The sequence below is a fragment of the Oncorhynchus tshawytscha genome, linkage group LG19 (genome assembly GCF_018296145.1).
Source record: "Oncorhynchus tshawytscha isolate Ot180627B linkage group LG19, Otsh_v2.0, whole genome shotgun sequence".
NCBI classification, from domain to species: domain Eukaryota; kingdom Metazoa; phylum Chordata; class Actinopteri; order Salmoniformes; family Salmonidae; genus Oncorhynchus; species Oncorhynchus tshawytscha.
Window position 1 is genome coordinate 13,093,291 of NC_056447.1, and position 19,721 is coordinate 13,113,011.

General features: G+C 42.3%; 1 protein-coding gene across 7 annotated transcripts in view; it reads left to right on the forward strand.

Moving 5' to 3' along the window:
* Window positions 1–19,721, forward strand: part of nap1l4a (nucleosome assembly protein 1-like 4a) — a 68,716-nt gene that overhangs the window by 18,197 nt on the left and 30,798 nt on the right. For all 7 annotated transcript variants that reach the window (XM_024379139.2, XM_024379134.2, XM_024379133.2 and 4 more), the window contains exons 3-9: window positions 1,770–1,842; window positions 4,923–5,067; window positions 8,962–9,048; window positions 10,046–10,177; window positions 10,313–10,384; window positions 10,664–10,803; window positions 13,343–13,488. In XM_024379139.2, the coding sequence (XP_024234907.2) occupies window positions 1,770–1,842; window positions 4,923–5,067; window positions 8,962–9,048; window positions 10,046–10,177; window positions 10,313–10,384; window positions 10,664–10,803; window positions 13,343–13,488 (795 nt within the window). The remainder of the gene's footprint in view (window positions 1–1,769; window positions 1,843–4,922; window positions 5,068–8,961; window positions 9,049–10,045; window positions 10,178–10,312; window positions 10,385–10,663; window positions 10,804–13,342; window positions 13,489–19,721) is intronic.

Sequence of the window (19,721 nt, forward strand, 5' to 3'; positions counted from 1 at the left end):
ACCTTGCATAGATAAACAGCGAGTAGTAACAGTGTAAAAACACGGGTGGGGGGTGTCAATGCAAATAGTCCGGGTGGCCATTTAATTAAATGTTAAGCTGTCTTGTGGCTTGGGTGTAGAAGCTGTTAAGGAGCCTTTTGGACCTAGACTTGGCGTGCCGGTACCGCTTGCCGTGCTGTAGCAGAGGGAACAGTCTATGACTTGCCATGCAGTTGCCATACCCGACGCTGATGCAACCAGTCAGGATGCTCTCGATGGTGCAGCTGTAGAACATTTTTAGAATCTGGGGACCCATGCAAAATCTGAGGCAGAAAAGGCGTTATCGTGCCCTCTACAACTTTCTTGTTGTGTTTAGACTGTGATAGTTTGTTGGTGATGTGGTCACCAAGGAACTTGACGCTGTCAACCTGCTCCACTTCAGTCCCGTATGGGGGTGTGTTCGGTCCTCCATATCCTGTCGTCCACGATCATCTCCTTTAGTCTTGGTTATGTTGAGGGAGATGTTGTCCTGGCACCACACTGCCAGGTCTCTGAACCCTTCTCTATAGGCGGTCTCATCGTTGTCTGTGATCAGGCCTTCAACTGTACGTCTGAAGTCATTTGAGCTTGTTCGTGTGCACATTAATGACCTAGATCTTTACTTCCAAATCGTTTTGGATTGCATTTTCCTGTCATTAGTTAATGCTATACCTGCAACTACATTTGCTGCTGTACCGGTTAGTTGAATTTACAGTGTTCTGACTTACTGAGATTTGGGTTATTTTCAATTGTTGTGTTTGACTGAAACATTTGCCATTGGCTAATGTCCCTAGAGATCTTTTCAATTACCAGTTTGGGTAGTTTCACTGATTTCACACATTGTTCAAACGATCGGAAGTAGAGCGTGCATTGTCCTCCATTTGCATTTTTCATAAACCGTTCAAGTGTTTTACTGACCTTTTTAAGTCCATATAACTCATTGCACTGTTCACTTCTTGTTTTAAGTCCATGCGAGTTTCATTTTCAATGTCCCGTTCATACTCATTCAATGTTTGTTCCTTTACAATCAGTTCCATAACCCTCATGTTAATGTCTTGGAGGAATTTCTTCTCCTAGTACCTGATCAATTCTGAATAACAGCCTTGGAGTTGCCGTCCTTGTCGTTCCCTGACACTGTATTTCATAGTGCAAGTTGCTCGGCCATGGTTTCTGAACTCCCACATTTCCAATGTAATCCTCAATATCCCTTGTCATTTTCCCATTAAGGAATCCCTCCCTTCTGGGTTTCGGTAGTAATTTGTGGCGTATAATCAGGAGTCCCAATACAGTACTTGCAGTTGAAAATAAATCGGGTTTTTATTTCCTATTGTTTTACAAATCTAAACTTTGGGGAAATAATAATAATACAGATCAATGTAGTGTTTGCCAAGGTAGGAGAATAAACAATTATCTGTAGAATCTGCTCATTAAGAGCTCTCCACTGCCATGTTGCTGAAGTGTGTGGTTTCTCTTGCGCTTGGTTGCGGTCCCCTCGCTGTGGTCCTGAAAATATTCTCTGGCTCACAGGTTATGATGACATTTCTTCATATAGTTACAGCACCCCTGACCTCCTTGCCTCCTCCTCAAAGCACATTGGAGGAGATGGGACATGAGGAATCATGGAAATACAATTTAGATTCAGTCTAAATGTGCAGATTTGGAACGTGGCCAGCATGATTCACACAGTGAATTGGTGAGGAGTAGTAGTGCTCAAGTGTGAGTCATTGTGTGTGCTCTGGTTTGATTGACAGGTAAGGGAGACCATGGCATGCAGATCCCAGGAGGACCGTTGGACAGACAGGACAGCCTCCACAACATGGAGAGGTGAGCACTAGTCACAGATATTTTATGGGCGTTTCCAGCACTATGGATGTTACGTTTTCACGCAAAATAAATGTTTTCATGTCTTGCATGATGGACTAACCAAATATAAACCAAATATTTGATGTGTGTGCCTAGGGCTGTAGCGGTCGTGAAATTTTGTCAGCCAGTAATTGTCATGCAAAGTCTGCCGGTGTCACTGTAATTGACCGTTAACTAACATAAAGGTGTTTAGCATCACTGCGTTTCTACGCGTACAAGCTGCTGCTGCGTGGCTTTAGAACATCTACATTTTAGAAAGTTGAATAAATCCATTTAATATAGCCTACACCATCACAATAAAATCCATGATTTATTTTGATGTGATAGGCCTACAAACCTGAGAATGTCTTAGAAATCAAAACATAAGGGCACTATATTGTTGTTCGTGAAAAGTTTGTGGGGAAAAGCATGCTTTCTGATCCTTTCAATATGCTCGCTGTGGAGAGGCAGTTGCAATTGGTGCTCCGCTGGACGGAAAGCAAGTTAAGAGATCTAATCGATGGAAGATGGAATTAAAATGACATAATTAAAGGTGAACTGAAAGAGGCTACAACTAGGGCTGCAAAAATTCCTCACACTGTTGTCGAAGTTGGAAGCATAGAATCGTTTAGAATATATGCTGTAGTGTTAAGATTTCCATTCACTAACTTTACACTCCACCAAACTTTACAGTTTGCGTTGGGGCAGGTTGCGCTCTCCTGGTCTCCTCCAAATCCAGATTTATCCGTTGGATTGCTAGATGGTGAAGCGTGATTCATCACTCCAGAGAAAGCGTTTCCACTGCTCCGTAGTTCAATGGCGGCGGGCTTTACAGCCAACGCTTTTAATTGTGCATGATGATCTTGGGCTTGTGTGTGGCTGCTTGGCCATCGGAACCCATTTCATGAAGCTCCTGACAAACCTATTGTGCTGACGTTGCTTCCAGAGGCAGTTTGAAACTCTTGTGAATTGCGGTACCGTCCTGTGAACTTGTGGCTTACCACTTTGCAGCTGAGCCGTTGTTGCTGCTAGATGTTTCCACTTCATAATAACAGCAGGGCAACAATTTGACTAACTGATTTGTTGGAAAGGTGGCATCCTATGATGGTTCCATGTTGAAAGTCACTGAGCTCTTCAGTGAGGCCATTCTACTGCCAATGTTTGCCTGGAGATTACATGGCTGTGTGCTCGATTGTTTACTCTGGTCAGCAACCGGTGTGGCTGTAATAGCCAAATCCACTAATTTCAAAGGGTGTCCACATACTTTTTTGAATAGTATATGGTCATTATTTTAACTGGCTAGCCAGCTAAGGTAACGTTTAATTGACCAGACGTTTTAGTAATAACTTGTTTAGGGCGTCCACCCACAGTGCTCAGAATGACAAATCACATTTTGAATATGGTCATTCATATTAACAGAACATGCAAGTCGAGATTGCAATGATGTGCAGTCCTTACTGAATTCTGATGTGCTCTTTGAACTGTCCACATTTTACTTTTCCTCAGCCAACAAGACGAATAGTGGAAAAGTTTAAAAGTTTTATTTGTCAGCTTGTCGAAAGAAATTGCCTATTCCAAACACTCCTTGACAGTTGCGGGATGATAGATCCTAAATCTATTCAACCAGTAGGCCTAGGCTACAAACTTTTTTTAAAATACATTAAAAAGCAATGAGTCTGATGCAGCCGAGGGAGAGCGTTTAGCTTAACGTTGACAAACCATTATTTCTATACATTATAAGCGCAGCAATGTGCACAAGGCAGTAGGCTTCTTGCGACTCTTCGCTCCATAATGCTATTAGCGGGAAACCACCATTGTCAAAATATCACTGCACATGTGAACAGTTTCATGTGATAGAATGAAATGTCCATTAGCAGTTTAGAAGAGTGATCTAAGAGGCTGCTTGGAAGCAAGGTAAGACATGCCTCGTATTAAACCGTTCAGGTTTCAAATAATGAAGTATATGTTTTGGTAAATGCATACCGCCTCCATCTCATTGTAAAGTGTTGTGTGATGCGCTGATGAAGCCTGCCTTTCGTTGCCGTTTGCCGCCGTGTTGAAAACAACTGAACTGGTTAAATAAAGGTTAAATAAATAAAATTTGTGAGTTCAAGACAACTGGGAACTGGGGGGGAAAAAATAGCTCAGACTGGGGAAAAATAGTTTTGAATGGTAGTCCAACTCGGAATTCCAACTCGGGACCTCGGGCCTCTTTCTAGAGCGCCGACTTATGAACCTGAATATGTAATGATTTTACCTAGTTCCTAGTTGTCTTGCTCCAGCAACAGCTCTTGTGCTGTGTGACAGATTTTGCACTCAAAGGCTCTATCTGTATGCTGTTCGGATGTGAGAAAATGTATAACAAATATCCTGTGCACTCCAAATTTAACTGCACTTAATTATGCAAATATCAGACAAGCGCCGGCTATTACCGGCTAATGGGCTTCCGAGTGGTGCAGCGGGCCTAAGGCATTGCATCTCAATGCAAGAGGCGTGTCCCTGGTTCGAATCGAGGCTGTATCACAACAGGCCGTGATTGGGAGTCCCATAGGGCGGCACACAATTGGCCCAGCGTCGTCCGGGTTTGGCCGGGGAGGCCGTCATTGTAAATAAGAATTTGTACTTAACTAACTTGCCTAGTTAAATAAATGTAACGTTTAACTGGTTAGGACAGCTCATGAGGTCTAGGTAGGAATCTTATGACTAAAGAGGCTTCATGCATAGCTTTTGATTTGTACCCCCCAAGTCAGATGTATATTCTGGGCACTTACATCCAATTTTCTTCTCTGAGAGACTTTGTTGACACAGTCCCATTTGCAAATGACAAACTTTATTTTCCATGCTTCAATTGACTTTCCCACAGAATTGCCCTCATAGAAACGACTTTCCCACAGAATTGCCCTCATAGAAACATGCTACTATACTTTATTTTAGACATGCATGGTTCTGGGATGTTATATATTCACTTAATCTGTCCTGTCTCCTTATGTGTGCACTTTGCTACATGGATTTACCATTTTGTGATGAGTGTGCATGATTATGCCTCTCCCGCTCTTCCCCAGCCTGCTCCCCAAGGCTGTGAAGAGGCGAGTCTACGCCCTGAAGAAGCTACAGGTGCAATGTGCCAGCATAGAAGCAAAGTTCTATGAGGAAGTCCATGAGCTGGAGAGGAAGTACGCTGGCCTCTATCAGCCCCTCTTCGACAAGGTACAGTCACACTACAGGTGCTATCTCTGTGGCTTCTTCTTGTGTCCTTTCCTCTCCTGTGCACTGAGCACAGGATTAGTGAAAGCAAATGATGGACATATACTAGGAATTTCTTAACAATTTGTACAGACTAAGGGCAGGAAACCACTTTTAGATAATGACACCCCACAGGAAGTGCAAGAGGTGGACTACTTCCAACAGTGGCTCAGTACTCAATGCAAAAAAGCGGGAGCGCTGCTTTGGCATCAAGTATGAAGACCGGTGCTCATCGGACAACGGGTTATAATTTATAGCGAACAAATGAAGTTGCAGCTACCATTTACGTATGCCTTCTGAGAGTATTCAGAGCCCTTGACTTTGTCCACATTGTTACTTTACATCCTTACACTAAAATTGATTTTAAAAAAACATATATGTGTATATATATATAAACTCAGTAATTTACACGATACCCCATAATGACAAAGCAAAAACATTTTTTTACACTAGCAAATGTATTACTAATAAAAAAAACTGACCTTTTTGTTTACATAAATATTCTGACCCTTTGCTATGAGACTAGAAATTGAGCTCCGGTGCATCCTGTTTCCATTGATCATCCTTGATGTTTCTAAAACTTGATTGGAGTCCACCTGTGGTAAATTCAATTCATTGGACATGATTTGGAAAGGCACACACCTGTCTATATAAGGTCCCACTATTGACAGTGCATTTCAGAGCAAAACCAAGCCATGAGGTCAAAGGAATTGTCTGTAGAGCTCCAAGACTGGATTGGGTTGAGGCACAGATCTGGGGAAGGATACCAACATATTTCTGCAGCATTGAAGGTCCTCAAGAACACAGTGGCCTCAATCATTCTCAAATGGAAGAAGTTTGGAACCACCAAGACTCTTCCTAGAGCTGGCTGCCCCACCAAACTGAGCAATCGGGGGAGAAGGGTCTTGGTCAGGGAGGTGACCAAGAACCCGATGGTCAGTCTGACAGAGCTCTAGAGTTCCTCTGTGGAGATGGGAGAACCTTCCAGAAACACATTAATCTCTGCAGCACTCCACCAATCAAGCCTTTATGGTGGAGTGGCCAGATGGAAGCCACTCCTCAATGAAAGGCACATGACATCCCGCTTGGAGTTTACAAAAGGCACCAAAGGACTCTGACCATGAGAAACAAGTTTCTCTGATCTGATGATGGCATGATTGAACTCTTGGGCCTGAACGCCAAGCATCACATCTGGAGGAAACCTGGCACCATCCCTACGGTGAAGCGTGGTGGTGGCTTCATGCTGTGGGGATGTTTTTCAGCGGCAGGGACTGGAAGACTAGTCAAGATCTAAGAAAATATGAACTGTGCAAAGTAGAGCCCCTTGATGAAAACCTGCTCAGGACCTCAGACTGTGGCGACGGTTCACCTTCCAACAGGACAATGACCCTAAGCACACAGCCAAGACACCGCAGGAGTGGCTTGGGGACAAGTATCTGAATGTCCTTGAGTGCCCAGCCAGAGCATGATCTTGAACCCGATCTAACATATCTGGAGAGATCTGAAAATAACTGTGCAGCGACGCTCCCCATCCAGCCTGACAGAGCTTGAGAGGCTCTGCAGAGCAGAATGGGAGAAACTCCCCGAATACAGGTGTGCCAAGCTTGTAGCATCATACCCAAGAAGACTCTATGCTGTAATCACAGCCAAGGGTGCTTCAACAAAGTCCTGAGTAAATGCTGAAAAATGTAAAAGCGATTTTAAGTTTTATTTTTAATAAATTAGCAAAAATGTATAACCTGTTTTTGCATTGTCATTATGGGGTATTGTGTGTGTGTGGGTTAATGAGGTGCGGGAAACAATTGAATCAATTTTAGAATAAGGCATTAACGTAACAAAATGTGGAAAAAGTCAAGAACTGAATTATTTTCGAAGGCACTGTAATATCACCAGTAGTACATTTACCCTTAATCTGCATTGTTTATAATCTACAGTGTTTGGTTATACTATTTTCTGTTAATGCATTCAATTTATTGTTATTAGTTTACTCTTCTCATTGTCAGATTGGACATTTTGTTTGTGGAGCTCACAAAGCCATGCTACACTTGTGAGAAGCAAGTTTTGGTTTATTTCATCCCATTTGAGTTCTTCATTTATTCATTGTCTTTTGTTTGAAACATTTTATTCTATGATCCAGTAGAAATGTCTTAATATACCTGGGTACTTATCCCTTGCTCAGATACAGATGTCTGTCCAGAGCTCACTAATTATTGAAACTGAGGGCCTAGAATAGTTGATGCAATGTTTCAAGTTCATTGCAGACAGGCGGAGTAGAGCGATGACTATGATTTGAAAACATAAACGTGCGAGCCAATGTGATGTTAGTATCAGCTTGAAATGTAGAAAAATCTAATGGTCTACTTTGAAACAAGGTAAGACATGCCTCGTATTAAAAGTTCAGGTTTGAAAATGCATACTGCCTCCAGCTCATTGCAAAGTGTTGTGTGACGGGCTGATGAATTCTGCTTTCTGTTTGAGATGCTGCTGCATCTCAATCAGATTTTCCGCTCAAAGGCTCTGAATCTGTATGCTGGTACGGGTGTGATAAATAAGATGAATATACTGTAGCTTACGCACGTGCCAATTTAATTTCAAGCAAAATAACCTGTGGACTAAGCATGACTAGTCAAATGTATTTACATTGACTGGTATTTCCATCAATGAAAAGGCAAATATTCATTATTTCTCAAAAAAAATGTATTGACCGCCACCATTTTTATTTATCGGCTTTTCAATTTCGTGGCTAGCGGAAACACTGCCTGGGGGCGTATTCATTTAGCTGATTCTGTTTCATTGTTTGCTTCCGTTTTAAGAAACATTTTGTAATGGGGAGGGACCTACCTGATTTTGTCCTACAGAAACTTGTTTTAGTTTCTGTTTTGCAAATGTTTGGCCTAATGGTTACACACCCCTGCTCTTTCTCAGTCTTTGATCTACTGCGTGCAGAATGTCCTAGCCTATTCATTGATAGGCCCCCGCTTTGCTGAAGTTGCGAGACATTGCAAGTTACAGCTTTCCATTGCGACATACGCCTTTTGATTTCCGATAGATAGGCCTAGTGCACAGTTTTGTCTGTATGCCTGGGGACCGACCTGCCTATACTGATAGATGGGCCTAGTGCACGGTTCTGACTGTATGCCTGGTGGCCGACCTGCCTATACTGATAGATGGGCCTAGTGCACGGTTCTGTCTGTATGCCTGGTGGTCAACCTGCCTATACTGTGCCCCTCCCCTCTCTGTCCCTCACTAGCTCGCTATTAAATATGCAAGTGTTTGTTTCTCGGAAGTACGGCAACTAATCAGTCTCCTCTGTTCCAAAAATACTTCATCTCAAGAGTCGATTCCTAGCGCAATCTAATCTTGACACACAGAAATGGGAGTCAACACCAGGAGTCGGCGTGCAAGGAGTTGAGGAATAAATTATTTTGGAGGTGACTCCGCCATGAAGTCATTGTCTTTACCAATTGGGAAAATGGCAGAGAAGTATCTGTAAGGCAATACTTTTGAGAAGTTAAATGAGAAGGAAATGGAGTTACAGTAGTACAGGTGCAATGTTTAACCATCTGAAAGGGATGCACCGTGAGACCTAAACAATTACTGGCACCAGTGCCGCTACGTTGTGAACTAGGCAAGTCAGTTAAGAACAAATTCTTATTTTCAATGACGGCCTAGGAACAGTGGGTTAACTGCCTGTTCAGGGGTAGAACGACAGATTTGTACCTTGTCAGCTCGGGGGTTTGAACTTGCAACTTTCCGGTTACTAGTCCAATGCTCTAGTGGTTGGCACTTTTAAAAAGTTAGTGCGTGCTGTTTCTTGCCAGTCACTTTGTTCTTTTTTTTGGTGTGTTTTACCCACAGAGACGAGACGTGGTGACAGCCACAGTGGAACCCACAGACGAAGAGTGTGAGTGGCACAACGACAGAGAGGAGGAGGAAGAGCTAGCGGTTAGTGAACTGATTGGCTCAAATGCATCATGCCCCTAAAACATCTTGTAGCCAGTCACAGCTCTGTTTAGATGGAACCTTCAAACTAGGAACCAGAGTGTTCATTTTTGTTGTTGCAAATGAGAAAGCTAACTCTGTGCTTCCTCATTAGTCCCATTTTCAAAATTATACATGGTTCTTGGTCACCTCACCAAATACTCATTTTGGTGTATTGTTACCTGTGTTAGATCTAGTTTAAATCATTACTTAACATTGAATATAAATTACAGAAGACATCTGAAGTAAATCGGAGAAAGTTTGTTGCTAGTCTAAAGCAGTACTATTGGCCAGTCTAAAGCAATACTTACACGTTTGTGTGTGAGATCTGTCTTGTAGAATGTGGAGGGGCATGGCCACCAAGCACACAGGTGACCATAGTTTGCTATTTAAGAAGGGACACACCATTGCTAATTGGGGGGGAAGCTTCTGCTCTAGTCCAGCTCTTTCAAAGTATTCTATATATTTCTGTATCGTACAGGTTATAGTAACTAAACTGTAGAGGTGTTTATTGGTTTAGTTTGACAAAGTGCATTCAATTACAAGTGTTTCCTGTCACCTGGTGCCTTATGGGAGGGTAAGATGGCTCCCGGTCTCTGCAGGGGTTAGTTGGTGGTGTTTGGAGTCCTGGGGCTAGTCAGACTGATCTTCAATCATTATATTTATTCTTTACTTTGAGCCTGGTCCAGCATCTTGTTTGATGATTTGTATATACCTGCTCCAAGAGCCTTAAAATTAAAAACCTTGCTCTGGATCTTCTGCTTCCTGCCTCTGCTGCTCACCGGCACCAGCCAGACAGCTCAAACCATCCAGGACAAGTACCATCCACCCTTAAAATGTGCTGCACTTGAACAAAAGGATAGCTCTCCAGGACAACTGTTGGCAACTGACAACTGCATAGTACATGCACAGATGGGAATACATGAGAAATCAAAGTATAGTAACAATTGTCTGCCTGTAGGAGGAGCTGAAGAAGAAGGCTGCTGTTGAGGAGAAGAAAGAGGATGCCGCCCCAGAGGAAGACCCCAAAGGCATACCCGAGTTCTGGCTCACCATCTTCAAGAGCGTGGACATGCTTAGTGACATGCTGCAGGTAGACTGTCTTACTTTCATGTGGGGCCTAGTCAGTGTGTGATTTCTCTCCTAACTAGTGCACACACAGCGGAGTGGTGATTGATATGCTACATCTGAGTGATATGCTACATTGAAGTGGTTTCTGTTCCATCAGGAACACGATGAGCCTATCCTGAAGCACCTTCAGGACATCCAAGTCAAGTTCTCTGAGCCTGGACAACCTATGGTAGGTATTACAATCCAACTGAGTCTGGGATCCATCTTTTTTTTCCAGGATCATTGAGTCCTTTATCTGTGTCTGAACATAAAGTTGACATCGATAATTGAGTTAAGTCTTCTGACTTGTTTTTTTCAGATCACATCCCTTTATTCATAGAATGAATACATTTTGTACAATAAACTAATCACATAGCTGATCAAATAACCTCTGTATGTGCGAGACAGTGGTTTTTGTGAAGGTATTTTCTGTGTAATTTGGTCATTTGTCCGTGTTTCCCCTTGGCAGAGTTTCACACTAGAGTTCCACTTTGAGCCAAACGGTTTCTTCAACAACGCTGTGCTCTCTAAAGTCTACAAGATGAAGTCGGAGCCTGATGACGATGAACCCTTCTCATTTGAGGGCCCGGAAATCTTCGACTGTGAAGGGTGAGGGTCAACGACATTAGGAGGTTATCACGATTCTGTCTCAATACTCATAGCAAGGAAACACAACATTTCCTCAGTAAAGCGGTCCTAATGTTGTAAACAAATTATGCTTCCACCAAGAGTCAAATGTCTTTATTTTCTAAGCTATTGCACATATTTTACATGACAGGTTCGTAAAGGTAGTCAGCAATGCACGAAGTGAATGGCAATACCGGGTCAATTTCTGCAACAACTAATTGAAATGCTAGGCTTAACTTCCCAGCTGTTTCCAAACCCGCAGCTATCAAGTTGTAGCTGTTTAATTGCGCATCTACTCTGTTAGTGCATTGTAACGCATCGCTCATCTGTTACATGTCATATCGCTGAGTCTGTTTAAAAGACCATAGAGTTCACTGTTTTTCTTTTTTGCCATGGACAATTGTGTATCGTGGTATTGTGACAATAATAAACCAGAACCTCAAGGGACGTTTTCCCGCACATAGATTAACCCATAACTGTCTAAGCCTGTGGAGGGGGGGTTCTACTAAGCTATATGTAATTGTTTTAATGTCAAACCAAGGATCATTTAGCTATTTGATTTGGAATTTTAAGACTCCCTGAAGTGTTTTATTTATATATATATATATATATCACACAGACACACACACACACACTGCTCAAAAAAATAAAGGGAACAATAAAATAACACATCCTAGATCTGAATGAATGAAATATTCTTATTAAATATTTTTTTCTTTACATAGTTGAATGTGCTGACAACAAAATCACACAAAAATTATCAATGGAAATCAAATTTATCAACCCATGGAGGTCTGGATTTGGAGTCACACTCAAAATTAAAGTGGAAAACCACACTACAGGCTGATCCAACTTTGATGTAATGTCCTTAAAACAAGTCAAAATGAGGCTCAGTAGTGTGTGTGTGGCCTCCATGTGCCTGTATGACCTCCCAACAACACCTGGGCATGCTCCTGATGAGGTGGCGGATGGTCTCCTGAGGGATCTCCTCCCAGACCTGGACTAAAGCATCTGCCAACTCCTGGACAGTCTGTTGTGCAACGTGGTGTTGGTGGATGGAGCGAGACATGATGTCCCAGATGTGCTCAATTGGATTCAGGTCTGGGGAACGGGCGGGCCAGTCCATAGCATCAATGCCTTCCTCTTGCAGGAACTACTGACACACTCCAGCCACATGAGGTCTAGCATTGTCTTGCATTAGGAGGAACCCAGGGCCAACCGCACCAACATATGGTCTCACAAGGGGTCTGAGGATCTCATCTCTGTACCTAATGGCAGTCAGGCTACCTCTGGCGAGCACATGGAGGGCTGTGCGGCCCCCCCAAAGAAATGCCACCCCACACCATGACTGACCCACCGCCAAACCGGTCATGCTGGAGGATGTTGCAGGCAGCAGAACGTTCTCCACGGCGTCTCCAGACTCGGTCACGTCTGTCACGTGCTCAGTGTGAACCTGCTTTCATCTGTGAAGAGCACAGGGCGCCAGTGGCGAATTTGCCAATCCTGGTGTTCTCTGGCAAATGCCAAACGTCCTGTACGGTGTTGGGCTGTAAGCACAACCCCCACCTGTGGACGTCGGGCCCTCATACCACCCTCATGGAGTCTGTTTATGACCGTTTGAGCAGACACATGCACATTTGTGGCCTGCTGGAGGTCATTTTGCAGGGCTCTGGCAGTGCTCCTCCTTGCACAAAGGTGGAGGTAGCGGTCTTCCTGCTGGGTTGTTGCCCTCCTACAGCCTCCTCCACGTCTCCTGATGTACTGGCCTGTCTCCTGGTAGCGCCTCCATGCTCTGGACACTACGCTGACAGACACAGCAAACCTTCTTGCCACAGCTCGCATTGATGTGCCATCCTGGATGAGCTGCACTACCTGAGCCACTTGTGTGGGTTGTAGACTCCGTCTCATGCTACCACTAGAGTGAAAAAGCCCCGCCAGCATTCAAAAGTGACCAAAACATCAGCCAGGAAGCATAGGAACTGAGAAGTGGTCTGTGGTCACCACCTGCAGAACCACTCCTTTATTGGGAGTGTCTTGCTAATTGCCTATAATTTCCACCTGTTGTCTATTCCATTTGCACAACAGCATGTGAAATTTATTGTCGATCAGTGTTGCTTCCTAAGTGGCCAGTTTGATTTCACAGAAGTGTGATTGACTTGGAGTTACATTGTGTTGTTCAAGTGTTCCCTTTATTTTTTTGAGCAGTGTATAAAAAACAATAAAATAATTTTCGGGCATTGTTTTAGCCCATACAAACGCATTAAAAAAATATTCACTACGGGAAACCTTTTTGTTGGGCTATCTCAAGCTTAAACTGACAGGTTTTTATGGGGTGCGGACATCGACTAGGGGTTCAAGGTCAGTCCTGGACTGAAAAGCTATTTCAATGGAGATTCTCCAATGACGTCCAGGACTTTGCAGAACCGTCCCTCAAAGTTTTACTCGTCATGTCAGTCAGTACATAAAACCAAGTCCATTCAATTTGATAATTTCTCCTTTCTCTCCCTGCCTTCCCCTCTAGTTGTCAGATAGACTGGCATAAGGGGAAGGATGTGACGGTGAAGACCATTAAGAAGAAGCAGAAGCACAAAGGCCGTGGCACTGTCCGCACAGTCACCAAGCAGGTGCCCAATGACTCCTTCTTCAACTTCTTCAACCCCATTAAAGGTGAGAACACCACAATCTAGTCTTTACACCCTTTGCACAGTTGTCATATTTGGCTCCCTTCAATTGAAATCTAACAATGGATTAAATTGGGATCCCCTCCACTGATCTACATGACCCACTTTCAAAGTGAATTTTTTTTAATAGATTTTTTTGAAAATTAAGACGCATAGGTCTTCACACCCCTTGGAAGAAAAACCTTTGACAGCAATTACAAATAATTTTGAATACATTTCCTACAACTTTGCAAAACTCTTGGGGCCCCATCTATCTATTGTTCTTGGCAAAATTGCTCAAGCTCATTCAAGTTGGTTGTAGATCATTGATGGCAGAGATGGGAACAAGTCACAATTTTGCTAGTCTTACCATTCAAGTATCGCATTAAATCCCAAGTAATAATAGGCAACTCTCAAGTTCCAGAGCTCAGGTCAAGTCTCAAGTCCCTAATTTGGGGTTTTATACCAATTTCAATACCATTTTTAAGAAAAGTAAGTAATATTTTCTCTTATTTTAGCCCACTAGTACAATACATAGGCTTATGTAATAAACTCCACAGATCATGAAAATGTATCCTTGAATCATCATTACTAATAGAAAGCCATCCAAATGATTTACAGCTGGTGTTGATATTAGTGGCTTACAAAGGTATTCACCCCCTTGGCATTTTCCTATTTTGTTGCCTTACAACCTGGAATTAAAATGTATATTTTTGGGGGGGGGTTGTTGTATCATTTGATTTACACAACATAACTACCACTTTGAAGATGCAAAATATTTTTTATTGTGAAACAACAGTAAGACAAAAACAGAACTTGAGCGTGCATAACTATTCACCCCCCAAAGCCTATACTTTGTAGAGCCACCATTTGCAGCAATTACAGCTGCAAGTCTCTTGGTATGTTTCTATAAGCTTGGCACATCTATCCACTGGGATTGGGATGCCCATTCTTCAAGGCAAAACTGCTCCAGCTCTTTCAAGTTGGATGGGTTCTGCACAGCAATCTTTAAGTCACACCAGAGATTCTCAATTGGATTGAGGTCTGGGCTTTGATTAGGCCATTCCAAGACATTTAAATGTTTCCCCTTAAACCACTCGAGTGTTGCTTTAGCAGTATGCTTAGGATCGTTGTCCTGCTGGAAGGTGAACCTCCGTGCCAGTCTCAAATCTCTAGAAGACTGAAACCGGTTTCCCTCATTAATTTCCCTGTATTTAGCGCCATCCATCATTCCTTCAATTCTGACCAGTTTCCCATTCCCTGCTGATGAAAAACATCCCCACAGCATGATGCTGCCACCATTGGTGGCGGTGGTGTGTTGGGTTTGCGCCGGACATGGTGTTTTTCCTTGATGGCCAAAAAACTCAATTTTAGTCTCATCTGACCAGAGTACCTTCTTTCATATGTTTGGGGAGTCTCCCACGTGCCTTTTGGCGAACACCAAACGTGTTTGCTTATTTTTTTCTATAAGCAACGGCTCTTTTCTGGCCACTCTTCTGTAAAGCCCAGCTCTATGGAATGTAGACTTAAAGTGGTCCTATGAACAGATAATCCAATCTCCGCTGTGGAGCTTTGCAGCTCCTTCAGGGTTTTCTTTGGTCTCTTTGTTGCTTCTGATTAATGACCTCCTTGCCTGGTCTGTGAGTTTTGGTGGGCGGCCCTCTCTTGGCAGGTTTGTTATGCCATAATCTTAGAATTTTTTTATAATGCATTTAATGGTGCTCCGTGGGTTGTTCAAAGTTTCTGATTTTGACATTATGAAATCACCAATTTGAACGAAGTGTTCCTATTTACCCCCTGACCACTACATGCGCGTTGAGTTCTGTGGTTGGCTGAGATTAAACATTCACGGAGACTCTTGCTCAGATCATATTTTCAAGCGACAAGTGTTGTAAATATAGGATAGTGTTCTATTTTTCCTCTTGCCCTTCTGCACCTTCTAGCGCAGTGGCACTAGGCAGAGCCAAATGTGATGGTCATTTCCCATATAACTCAATGTGATTCTCCATTTTGAACAACGGAATTGCATGTTCACTGTAATGACAGAATTTAACAGGAGAGGAAGGTGGTGCTGCTCTTTTGGGAAATCCAAGTCTCTCGAGTGTTACAGCTCAAGTTAAGTCCAGAGTTATAGATGCTGAATTCGAGTGTCGAGTGTTTATTATTTTTGCCAAGTCGAGTAGTACTCAAGTCCAAGTCACGTGACTCGAGTCCACAGCTCCGATCGATGAACCGCAATGTTTGAGTATTGTCTCTGGTTTTCACGTAGATTTAAGTCAGGGCTGAGACCAGGGCAGTGGCGTTAACCTGTTGAGTGTAGGGGGCAGTATTTTGATGTATTGGATGAAAAACGTACCCAAATGAAACTGCCTATTTCTCAGGCCCAGAATCTAGAATGTGCATATAATTGTCAGATTAGGATAGAAAACACTCTAAATTTTCCGAAAAAGTCTAAATATTGTCTGAGTATAACATAACTGATATTGCAGGTGAAAATCCAAACCGTAAGTGCTGTTTTTCCTGAAGGCTCTCTGTTCCATTGCCTGCCTTCGCTCCATTTAAAGGGATATCAACCAGATTCCTTTTCCTATGGCTTCCACATGTTGTGAACAGTCTTTAGACATAGTTTCAGGCTTTTATTTTGACAAATGAGCGAGAAAGATCACATCGTCATTGGATAGCTGGGTGCCAGCAGCGTTTTGCATGCGCAACAGCTTGGTGCAGACATTTTCTCTCTCTCTCCTATTGAAGAAGCTACAGTCCGGTTTAAATATTATCGATTATATATTGTAAAAACAACCTGAGGATTGATTATAAAAAACGTTTGACATGTTTCTACGAACTTTACGGATACTATTTGGAATTTTCGTTTCCCCGGTCGTGACTGCTCGAGCCTGTGGATTTCTGAACATAACACACCAACCAAATGGAGGTATTTTGGATATAAAATCTTTATGGAACAAAAGGAACATTTTATTGTGTAACTGGGAGACTCGTGAGTGCAAACATGCGAAGATCATCAAAGGTAAGCAATTTAATGTATTGCTTTTCTAACTTTCGTGACCAATCTACTTGGCTGCTAGCTGTTTGTAATGTTTTGTCTGCTGAGAGAGATGTCCTTACATTAACGCTTGTTATGCTTTCGCCGAAAAGCTTTATTGAAATCTGACACGTCAGGTGGATTAACAACAAGCTAAGCTGTGTTTTGCTATATTGCACTTGTGATTTCATGAAAATTAAATATCTTTAGTAATTTAATTTGCATTTGGCGCTCTGCAATTCAGCGGATGTTGACAAATGATCCAGCTAACGAAGATGGGTGCATCAAGAAGTTATACAACTTTAGTTGTTATACAAACTGTAGTCTATACGTTTTGATTTCTAATACATTCTAAGGTAGCATGATGTGACTAATGATTTGAAAAATGTCACAATTTGACAAGCACTTATAATATTCTCACATCTGACTCTTCTCAATTTAATTGGGTCTAGACATATAGCCTACTAATGTCATTTTTTTAGAATGTCCCACAAAAAAAAAAACATCTGTAGCCTGCACACACAGCAAATGGAGGAAGCACTTTTAATATGCCATGTAGGCTACACTGTTTGTAAAGCAGATGAATGTGCTAAATTTGAAACATTTAGCAATAAATATAGCAACATGAGAATGCTGGGATCCTCTTCTTAAATAGTGGCGATTCAAAACTCTGTTTATACACGAGATTGCGCAATGACTGACTGGGCTTATAAGAACATGTTTCGGTCAGCTATGGGGGCTCCAACCCTGTTCTATAGGTCCTAGGCCTTTAATTATTTGGCCATTTTCAGTTGTGATACAAACCTTATCAAAACATATAGGCCTATGCAACATAGCATGCTAGGATTTTTTTTTAAGATGCAAAAAATGTTTCTTGCCTTGGACTGCACACGCTGGGCATCATTCACAAGTGATAATATTCTCACCCATCAGACTATTCTCAATGTAATCTTGTCTTAAATATTGTGTGCAAAGTTAATTTTGATTTAGAATGGGACATTATCATGCACTTGAATAGCGAATGGAGGACGCTTTGCCCATGGTTCATTTTCATGCCAGCCAGGTATGCTACTCTGGTTGTAAAGCAAAGCTATATGTTTAATATTAGTGAAGTTGACATATAAATATAGTAGGCCTAGTCTATACTGCCCTACAAAGGCAAAACACAGTAACTACGAATATGGAATAAAATCTTTTGATCTGTTGTAATGGCCAGGTATATTATCTGACTAATGTGTGTATTTTGTTTCCTGACATATGAACAAGCCAGTTGATCAGAATATAGAGTTGAAGTCGGAAGTTTACCTTAGCCAAATACATTTAAACTCAGTTTTTCACAATTCCTGACATTTAATCATAGTAAAAATTGCCTGGCTTACGTCAGTTAGGATCACCACTTTATTTTAAGAATGTGAAACGTCAGAATAATGGTAGAGAATTATTTATTTCCGCTTTCATTTCTTTCATCACATTCCCAGTGGGTCAGAAATGTACATGCACTCAATTAGTATTTGGTAGTGTTGCCTTTAAATTGTTTAACTTGGGTCAAACGTTTCAGGTAGCCTTCCACAAGCTTCCCACAATAGGTTGGGTGAATGTTGGCCCATTTCTCCTGACAGAGCTGGTGTAACTGAGTCAGGTTTGTAGGCCTCCTTGCTCGCACACACCTTTTCAGTTCTGACCACACAATATAGGATTGGAGGTCAGGGCTTTGTGATGGCCACTCCAATACATTGACTTTGTTGTCCTTAAGCCATTTTGCCACAACTTTGGAAGTATGCTTGGGGTCATTGTCCATTTGGAGAACACATTTGTGACCAAGCTTTAACTTCCTGACGTCTTGATGTTGCTTCAATTTATCCACAATGTTCCTGCCTCATGATGCCATCTATTTTGTGAAGTGCATCAGTCCCTCTTGCAGCAAAGCCCCCCCACAACATTATGCTGCCACCCCCGTGCTTCACAGTTGGAATGGTGTTCTTCGGCTTGCAAACCTCCCCCTTTTTCCTCCAAACATGGTCGTCATTATGGTCAAACAGTTCTATTTTTGTTTCATCAAACCAGCAGACATTTCTCCAAAAAGTACCCATGTGCAGTTTAGAACCGTTGTCTTGAACCGTAGGATTGTTTTGCACTTTTTCGCACCAACGTACCTTTATCTCTAGGAGACAGGACGCATCTCCTTCATGAGCGGTATGACAGCTGTGTGGTCCCATGGTGTTTATACTTGCGAAATATTGTTTGTACAGATGAACATGGTACCTTCAGGCGTTTGGAAATTGCTCCCAAGGATGAACCAGACTTGTGGCGGTCTACAATTATTTTTCTGAGTTCTTGGCTGATTGATTTTCCCATGATGTCAAGCAAAGAGGCACTGAGTTTGAAGGTAGGCCTTGAAATACATCCACAGGTACACCTCCAATTGACTCAAATGGTGTCAATTAGCCTATCGGAAGCTTCTAAAGCTATGACATTTTTCTGGAATTTTCCAAGCTGTTTAAAGGCACAGTCAACTTAGTGTATGTGAACTTCTGACCAACTGGAATTGTGATACAGTGAATTATAAGTGAAATAATCTGTCTGTAAACAATTGTTGGAAAAATTACGTGTCATGCACAAAGTAGATGTCCTAACCGACTTGCCATAACTTGTTAACGAGAAATTTGTGAAGTGGTTGAAAAACTTGTTTTAGTGACTCCAACATAAATGTATGTATACTTCGGACTTCAACTGTAGATCCTCTAGATACACTTTACAGGAACATTATGTATATATATAACACACACTACAGGAACTTGCTCACTATATACAGGAATTTAGTAATATTTCAACCAAGAACACATGAACTGCTACATGATCTGCACACACATACACATCAGATATGCTTAACACCCCGGCAGTCCTACAATCTAAGCTAGATGCCCTCAATCTCACACAAATCCTCAAGGACCCCACCAGGTACAACCCTAAATCTGTAAACAAGGGCACCCTCATAGACGTTATCCAACTGGCCCTCCAAATACACCTCCGCTGTCTTCAATCAGGATCTCAGCGATCACTGCCTCATTGCCAGTATCCGCTACGGGCCCGTAGTCAAACGACCACCCCTCATCACTGTCAAACGCTCCCTAAAACACTTCTGCGAGCAGGTCTTTCTAATCGTGGATCCTGGAAGGATATTGACCTCATCCCGTAAGTTG